The 10235-nt window shown below is 32.1% G+C and overlaps 1 protein-coding gene across 1 annotated transcript; it reads left to right on the forward strand.

Moving 5' to 3' along the window:
* Window positions 1–8063: 8063 nt before the first annotated feature.
* LOC105161313 (putative galacturonosyltransferase-like 3) lies at window positions 8064–9788 on the forward strand. The gene has a single exon (XM_011078961.3). It carries the CDS (start codon window positions 8066–8068, stop codon window positions 9230–9232), a length of 1167 nt encoding a protein of 388 aa, XP_011077263.1. The 5' UTR covers window positions 8064–8065; the 3' UTR covers window positions 9233–9788.
* Window positions 9789–10235: the final 447 nt, after the last annotated feature.

Below are 10235 nucleotides of genomic sequence, written 5' to 3' on the forward strand. Positions count from 1 at the left end.
GATGGGACGATCGGAGGTGTATCCGCGGCCTCGTCCCGGTGAAGGGTGGGAAGGCCACGACTGCCACGACCTCGACCTCGGGGTGGCGGAGCACTGATCATCATTATCAACAATTTAAAAATTCATTAACATTCAAAACACATAATTGTATTTTATTATTAAATAAATTTATGTTTTTTGTAATTTTCCTAATAATTGCAAGAAGGTCCAAATTTTGCCTACAAATTGCAATCAGGTCAATAGTTTTCCTAAAATGCATATTTTTTCTAAAATTGCATTGGCGTCGTTAATTTTCTAATAATTTCATAAAATTGCTATTTTTTAAAATTACATTAACTTCCTCTAATTTTCTAAAAACTTCATTTAGGTGCGTAATTTCTCTAAAAATTGTATTGTAGTCCTTAATTTTTTAATAATTTTATTAAAATTTCTATTTTTCTAAATTACATTATGGTCCTCTAATTTCATAAAAACTTTATTTAGGTGCATAGTTTCTCTAAAAATTGCATTATAACCCTTAATTTTCTAATAATTTTATTAAAATTTCTATTTTTCTAAATTACATTTTGGTCCTCTAATTTACAGAAAAATACATACATATGTAATAAAATTAATATAAAGTTGAGAAAATTACAAAAAAATTTAGAAACATACATAAGTTTAAAGAAAATTGCAGAAATTTACAGAAAATAAAAAAAATTCTGAAAGTATGAAAAATTTCTAATTTTTTTTTAAATTACAGAAAAAATAAAAAAAAAACTCTGCAATTATGAAAATTTTCTGAATTTTTTTAAAATTACAGAAATAAAAAATTTCAGAAATTATTGAAAAAATATCTAAAAAAAATTTAAATTTTAGAAATTTAAAAAATTTTCAGAAATTATGAAAAAAATTCTGAAATTCTTTTAAAACTAAAGAAAATCCCAAAAAATATTCAAAAATTTCCAAGCATCATCATCATCATAAAATTACAGAATTTAAAAATATTATAGTACTACGTACAATATTTAGGAGAATGCATGTAATTAACATGATATAAGATTAATAAAAAATTATAAAACTAAAATAAGTAAACTACAATTAGTTTAATTAAACACACAAAGTTTTAAAGTCTTTGTTACCTGGTCAACCAACTTAAGTAATGATCAACACTAGTTGACGATCCAAAATTTGAGTGATAATCTACAAGCTAATCAAATGTATATTCACGAAAATCCGAATGTTGATAGTGTTTGTGGTTAGTATAAGAATTTTAACAACAAACGAAATTAAATGAATAAATATAAGTTTTTTTGTAACGGTCTTTGAAACGCCAAAGATAGCCGTTAGAAAATATAGTTGTTTATATGTAACGGCCACTACAAAAAAAAAAAGGGTCCCCAATGTGACGGTTCTTGTAAAATCGCCTTTTCATGCACTTTAGAATGGTTTTTTTGCCACTGCCATTGTAACGACTTATTATATGGAAAACTATGCGTTACAAAAATAGATAGCCGTACAAAAATCATATCAAAATAGTAACGACCTATAAATTGTAATGATTTTGGGCACACATCAATTTTGTAACGATTGTTGTAACGGTTCCGACCGTTACAAAAAAATTTATTTTTCTATTCTCTGAATTACGTCCGTACGTTCAATTTGTTACAGTTTCATTACAAAGTCTGTGTATAATGAAACGGCTTTGGGTCGTTACAAAAAAGCCATTACGAATCTCGCTTTTTTTTAGTGGGATATGGGGAAGTAAAATGGAAAAAAAAAAAAGGTTTAACGGTAGAATGGAGATTTGGGAGATTGGGATCTTAATTTGGTAAGTGGCATTATCACATGCTATTATTTAGTGCTCCTCTACAAATTAGATGAGCACATGATCAATTTCACTCACATTGGTAGGTAGGCCATGTCATCATGTATTAAAGAGTAGGATGCATGTATCAATAATATGTACACATCTATCCTCAACAAGACTCTTTATCTATATGTGGTGCATAGAGCTTTTGCTAGTTGTTGCTTCTAAATACTACGCACCATCCTCATAAATAATAAAAGAAAGAAAAAGAAATCTATTGTGATGAATTGAAGACAACAATAAGCGTATATATATATTACAAAAGACAAAATACGACTACTGCATCTTAATTATGACAAACAGTTGTGGATGGAACTGGAGGAGCGCTAATTTATCATTTCATGTATGTCCCAACTCCCGATTCAGAAGAAGTCGTGCATTTAAAGTTGCGAGTATCATAGTCAAGTTTATATTCGGCATCATATTCTATGCAGTTCGAATTTATAATCAATTAAATTGAAATTTTATTTTCTTTATCGATCAATTAATAAAAATATTATATGTATCTACATATATATTTCGTTAGACTTTGAAAATCAAATTATTTTTTTATTTTGGCGTATTATATATATATGGGAAAATTCGTAGTTTTATGTATTGTATATGGGAAGCATTTAAGAGAAAATTTAAGAAGTCAAGTCTTGGCTCGTTAGACGTGCCAACCATCCCAATTGCGATGATTAAATTGTATGAGCATAGGGAAAAAAAGGTCAACCTCTGTACATATATTCACATGTCCCTAGGTATTTCTTTGGATCCCCACAATTTCTACATAATATATAATAACAACAAATAATATTATAGTATATAGCAATAATAATGAATAAACCAATAACTCTCTTACCATCCTATTAAAACGCCCTTTTTATATTTAAAGGAAAAAAAAAAGAATAGATTATCTTTTTGTGGTTTTTATTAGCGCTTCCGTAAAGATAAATAAACATATTTCATCCTCAATGTGTTTATCAAAAGCACGTTTATTTAGCATTAAGTAACGTTTCTTGATAATTTCAATTAATAATAGTAAAACATTGTTGTAATTAAAAAGACGTTTGGATATATAATTATTTTTAATAGTAATATCTCGTTTTGTTGTTTTAATTTATAAATAGTCAAAGTATTAAATTAATATTTAAAATTGAATATAATTTACTGTGAATAAAATCTTAGCATTAAAATAAAAAATAGTAAAACGTTTAAGTAAAATATGAAAAGTTTGAAAGCCGAGAGAGGAAAAGAAGCTTTTACAGCAGATTGATTCATTGGACGATGCATCCAATCCTATTTGCTGGCTACCCAGAAAACTGTGGAAGGCCCAACACCAACAGGTCAGTCATTACAACAACTTTTCCAACCTTGGAAATGGGAAATTTGTTGCATTTTATCACACAGCTTTTGCATGGCACCCACATGCACTCCAACTTAACGCCTCAATTATATATTTCAGCTACCAATTACATAATAAGCGGATCACACGAAAATTAATCTAAATTCATTATAAATCTGTATTAACTAGTAATATTTGTTTTCATCAATGAGGGTACGTACCAAGTTTCATGTGGCCTCCAACTTCAAATACCCTCAACATGCATACGTCTCAATTAATGTTGCTGTTCTAGCTACGTACATTTAACTTATAATTTTTTAGGGTCGGTTTCATGAATGAATCTTATAAAATTCAAGTATAGAGAAGTCGAGTTGATTGGGTCATAATAAAAAGTAAAGATTAAATTTTTGATTATTTGTACGAATTTTGTCATAATATTTAGTAGGTACTTCTAATTTTGATGGTGTGAAATATATAGATAGATGAAAGGCATGCAGACCCCCACAGATGAGGGAGTGAGGAGAAATTCATTAGGTTCCCATCATTTTCACTTGCGAAAGTACCTCTACACTACAACCACTGGTATTAATTTGGCCCTGTGGCCTGCGCATAAAGTCACCGACGCGAAATTAAGGCCAAAATTATCCAACAACTTCTGCACTCTCAAGTGGAGATTCTTCTTTTAAACAAATCAAAAGTAGAAAATTAAAAGATGAGGAACAAAAGTATCCAAGAGCATCATTTTAATTTCACATCGATTGCTCCCAAAAACAATAAAATAATCATATAATTTCATGGAAAAGCAGTGTACATGTCCACCTCTCCTTTTTTTTTTTTTCTTTTTGAACAAAAGAAAAACACTAATTTTCGGAAATTCAGAGAAAGAGGCAATTAAGGTGAGGAATTGATGTGAAGTTGGAGGGTGCACGTGAACTTTTTTTGAATATGGCATAAACATGATTTGAAAATCAAGACAGGTCACGTCTTACTTCTTACCAGTGGTTGGTACAGGAATTCAATACAAAAGCCGGATGGTTTCTCTTTTAGGAATTTGGACCTCTTTCATTTAACTCACTTGTCCTAATAAATGATTTCCTGCAACTGAAGGCCCAACTATATATGTATACAATTGAATCAAACACCAATAATTTGCATAATTAAGATTTTATATAAACTATAATCCCTAATCAGTTTTCATAAAATAGTCTCTGCGGACAACTATTATTCTTTTTTTAAGTAACTATTATAAAGAAATTATTATAGTAAATAGCGTCCTAATCATCTTCACCTCAATCACATCAATCATCGTCAATAATATTATTACTAATGTTGTCGTTGTGATTGTTATTATTATTGTCATTATCGTTTTATCCATGAAAATAGACCTTTTTAAGTTTCTAATTTCCACACTTCAAGAACCACATAGATTGTAAGAACCGAATTATTGACACTAAAACCCCAAATGTAGTGTAATAATCTCAAATTAATTAACATATGAAATACATAGTTTAAATTAATGTGTGATGGATGAACAATCAAATATTAATTAGGAAGGTTGCAATTAACTACAAAAAAATTGATGACGTTCTGAAAGTAGACAAGTAGTCTAGTCTAGTGTAGTCTGTCGCATAGAACTAACCCGCTGACTGACGCAATTAAAATCATCAGCACAAGAGACATCAACTAATCATACAAAATCATCATGTCCCTGCACGAATCTTCTCTCTCTTCTCCCTATATGTATTATGTACAAGTAGTTGTTCTTCTTACGTTATTATACCCTGGATAGGACACACGCACAAACATGTGTGCTTGTGTGTATGTGCGCCACGTTTATAGAATTAACAGTGGGCATTGCAGGATAAGGGCAACATTGGACTTGACTCGCCATATTTCACAGAAAAAGGACATTCCTGGAGGAATCTTTCTCAAGAATCACATGTTTTAGTATCGCTGTGCATGTCCATAATTCCTGTTGATTTGGTATTTGTGCCACTCACTTGCGTCTACCCCATAACCATATATGTAAAACAAGCCCAAGAAGATCATATGTTGTTTATAATATAAGATTTACAGATTACTCACTAATCCACAATTTGAATTTTCTGATGTAGACTTTATTCCATCTTCTAATCCATTCAATTTATTCACACTATATGTATAATTTTATTTTTAAATAAAATACATAATATTATCTTTATAAAGGTGGCGTGTGTATGTTAAATAGTTAATTCTTCTCAAGGTAAAAGATTAAAGATGTATCATCAAAATTAGAGGAGGGTGCATTGTATTTCATTCAGGGCTATGATAATTAGCAAAGTGATTTGAATTAATTATTAATCTAACCGCAGTGTAATTACTAATGTGCAATAAATTGTATTATGGTTTTATCAACATTGTGAAGCCATTTAGATCCTAGAATTATTGATTTAATGTAATAATGAACTCGAACAGTCCAAGTGTGTCTACCGCGCACTAGAGATTAATGGCCAATTTCGTTTCTCTCGGATCAATTTCTAATTAAACTAAGGACGATACCTTTGATCTTGAAGCAATGTGTATAAACTTATAGTTTGATATGAATATTACATAGGGCCGCACGAATTGATCAAATCCAACTGAAAATGTTAATGGATCTAAAGCAAAAAAATCGCTAAAATTCGCTAGATTCAATTCAATTTGTTTTTAATGAATGACACTCTTAACTTAAATATTGCTCAGATCAATTATCGTAAAATTATACATGTTAATACCAATATGTTAGTTAATGCATGTATAGTTTATAAATTCAACATCTTATAAATCCACTTAATTAAATATATGTTGGGATATAAAATTATACATTAATTTTGTATCTCAAATTCATTTAAGATTAAAATCTTTAAATGTAGTCAACGCATAGATAATATCACCTCCCAACACACTACACATGCGTCTAGACCAATCAACTACAAATTGCTAAATGGGAAGATAAGGAAAAAGAAAAGAAAATCACAAAGGATAAAGAACATTTATTAGTTCAATTAGGGTGTTAATTATTGATTACATTCGGCGTATAGGGCCGGGACTTTACCAATAAAGATTAATCAATTATTTCGTGCTTGTTTTGGATAATTTTTTTTTTAAAATATCTTATAAGATATTTTATGAGCGTATAAGATGTTAGATTTTATTTTAAAAATAAACTTCTTAAGTGTTTGAATAAAATAATATGTTAAACCTAATAAAATAAATAGTACATTAGTTTAATTCAAAATAAAAATTTAATAGATAATTTTTTTACAATAAAAAAATAGCGAATTATTACCTAAATTTTTTAATAAAAATAATATATATGTATATTCATGCTAATCGAATATTAACTTGGATATATAATTTATATTTTCTTTATCAATGCAATGATTATTAATATATATAATTTATAATGTTTTAAATTTATAATTTGCAGTAAATATAATATCAATATCAATTTTAATTTTATTTAATTACAATAATTTATTATTAAATAATTGAGTATTTTCTCTTTTTTAAATATTAGAAAAATTAAATAATAAAAAATATTTTTTAAATCATTGAAAGAAAAAGAGTGTGTGTGAGAGAGAGAGAGAGTGAGGAGGGTGTGAGACATTAATTTTATATAGCTTATAAGGTCTGATTAAAAAATGTAAGAAAATTAATTTTTTTTAAAGAGATTATAAGATTCAAAACATCCAATTTTAAAATTTATAAACTCTTTTAAAAAAATTAATTAAATAATTTATTGAAGTTTATAAGCTCTATAACAACTCATAAAATATTTTTAAAAACTTATAAATTTAGTCAAACACTTTCTGAGTGTTAGTCAAGTCACTTGATCAGTTGGACAATTAAGAAGAGATTAGGGCTGAGCTGAAATCCGGACCGTTGGTTGCATTAACTGGACCCAACTTTTGACCGGTAGTTATGTGGTACGGCTGCTAGCGTACGGCTGCACAGAGCTGTCCCTGCAACCAGCACCACTAGATTTTGGCCTCCTCATTAAAAGAATCAGCAGACTAAAAGTCGCTGGCTTTCCAGCCTGGATTTCATAATACTCACACCAATTTTTGGTCCCACCCTCACTAATACAAGCTCTGCACCTTATGCTACGCAACTCGAATTGTCAAATATACCCCTCATAAATTGTCCAATATATATAATAAATGTTATTAATAAACTACTGTATGAATATGATATATAGTCATAAAAGAGAACAAACTTATTTTATACTAAAATAAGAATATTATTTTAGGGATTTAAAGTTATATATATTGCAATCTTTTGGTGAGATGGTCAACCCCGCTCCAATAAAAGAAAAAAGAGTATCGACAAAAATAAATAAATAATAATTTTTGATATTTTCATTGATTAAATATGTATACTGATCAAAATAAATTATTTTATTACAGTAATGAATGTTATAATTTTATATTTCATAATAATTTTGTGAAAATTGAAAATTAATAATAATAAATTGGGTATAAAATTGTCACTAAAAGTATCTAGTGAGACACCCATATATGACAATTTAATTATTATCACTATATTTGTATTGTCACTGTAAGTAGATCATAATTATCTATAATGACAACTATATACAATTTTATAAATTTGAAAAGAAAAAAATAGAATCAATATGGGTACGTAAATATGGAAATAATGGATCGTGTTCGAATATTAACAGTGTAAATTAAGAAAAATATTTAAAATTTAGTAAGAATGATGGTACTGAATTTGTGGTACTGATAGTATTAATGTTGTAGGTAATGTATTTTCTATATTGTAGTAGATATTTACTGCGCGCAATGGTCAAACTAACCAGAATTATTTACATTTACCTTTTCCAAAAGAAAAGTTTCGTGGGGGTATAAATGTCATTAAACGTTCCATCTTGCCTCTCCTCACTCACTCTTCCTCTCCTCTCCTTATCTCATTCAATCTCTCTCCCATCACATGATGAGGCGGAGGCCCAACCACAAGCTATACTAATAATCCCGCCAACCACTACCACCATGCCGCCCAATCTCCGACTCCTAACCACCGCCATCGCCACCGTTCTCTTCCTGCTCCTCCCCCTTCAGTCCGCCGCCAACCACCCTCAAATATTCCATGAGGCGCCTGCATTCCGCAACGGCAATTCCTGTCCACCGCCTCATGACAACTCCACCAATGTCCACATCGCCATGACACTCGACTACTCCTCCCCCTACCTCCGCGGCTCCATCGCTGCTGTCCTCTCCGTTCTCCAACACTCCACTTGTCCGGAAAACACCGTCTTCCACTTCCTCGCTGACCCCCACCACCACCCCCACCTACGTAAAACCATCATCTCCACCTTCCCCTATCTTCGTTTCCACCTCTACACCTTCAATCCCGCCACCGTCAACCACCTCATCTCCTCCTCCATTCGCCGCGCCCTCGACCAGCCACTCAACTACGCCCGCATCTACCTCGCCGACCTCCTCCCCACCACCGTCACCCGCATTATATACCTCGACTCCGATCTCATTGTCGTCGACGACATTGCAAAACTCTGGAAAATCAACCTCAATTCTCACGTCCTCGGGGCGCCGGAATACTGCCACGCCAACTTCAGCCATTACTTCACCTCCAAATTCTGGTCAAACCCATTCTTCTCCGCCACTTTTAGAAACCGGAAACCCTGTTATTTCAACACCGGAGTAATGGTGATTGATCTAACCAAGTGGCGGAGCCAGGGGTTCACGCAGAAACTCGAGCACTGGATGAAAATTCAGAAAAGATACAGAATTTACGAACTGGGTTCTTTGCCGCCGTTTTTGCTGGTCTTCGCCGGGAATGTTGAAGGGGTGGAGCACCGGTGGAACCAACACGGCCTCGGAGGAGATAATCTTGAAGGGCTGTGTAGAGATCTGCACCCAGGTCCAGTGAGCTTGTTGCACTGGAGTGGGAAAGGGAAGCCATGGTTAAGACTTGATGCTAAGAAGGCTTGTACATTGGATAACCTATGGGCGCCCTACGATTTGTTCAGGCACGAGTCTCTATTTTCCGACAGTTGACGTCGAGCGCAGAGGATCACTGCCCACCGGTGATGAATAATTGGGGTGTGAGTTGGAGACAGTGGGGAGTGAGGTGAAAGGACGGTTGAGGACAAAAGTAGGAGGAATATGGTGACGTGTGAGTGAGGGCAACTTGGGAATGAGTGAATTTTGAGTTAGACGTGGGTAATAAAATTATAAAAATACTTTTTAATCTTTCTTGGAAGATGGGCAGAGAGGAATTTTAACAGTGCGGCGGCGGAAGGCGGCTCAGCCGTGGGAGTGGCGGTGGGTAATCAGTTGTGGAATAAAATCTAGTGGTTGGATATGTTAAGATTCGGGATGTTGCTGTCAAGGGGTTGTCGTGGCATTGATGGAGTGGTGGTACATAAATATACTAGAGCGTGTTGGAGGAAACGTGTTTGTACGTTTGTGACTCTTTTGACCCTACTTTTCTTTGTGGTTCATTCTTTTAGTGATCAAAACTCATAATAATTGGTTTTGTTGATGTTTGTAATTTTGTCCATATTCTTTCTCCACCATAAAGTTTTATAATCTCACGTGAATTTTGTAAGTATCCTCCTAGTTTTTCTTGTGTTATTCTTTATCTTTTGCTCATGAAGGTGTCGGTTGAGGTTATTCTTGGAATAATTGTGCAAGTTTAGTTGGAAATAGTGGTCCATTTTCTTTTCGTTTTATATAATTAATCTTCCCATCAATATTGAGTTCTAGTTTATATGTTGATATATATATATATATATATATATGATATGTTAGGCTGTAGGCTTTTATTAAGTTGAGCACACTTCATCTATTTCAATATTGCACGCTTTTAGTTCGGCTCCAATTTGATAAAATATGAAATTATGGCTGAATTATATTTTCATACTTCAAAGTCGAGCCTTATTCAATGCATGCATTATGAATTATTTTGAACAAAAATAATTTCACTAAGAAATAGATGATAGATCGAATCCATCCTTACCGGACCTTGTAAAAAGAATGTGGCTAGTTGTATTATGTG

Source organism: Sesamum indicum, linkage group LG1, assembly GCF_026168435.1.
Source record: "Sesamum indicum cultivar Baizhima isolate 11 linkage group LG1, ASM2616843v1, whole genome shotgun sequence".
NCBI classification, from domain to species: domain Eukaryota; kingdom Viridiplantae; phylum Streptophyta; class Magnoliopsida; order Lamiales; family Pedaliaceae; genus Sesamum; species Sesamum indicum.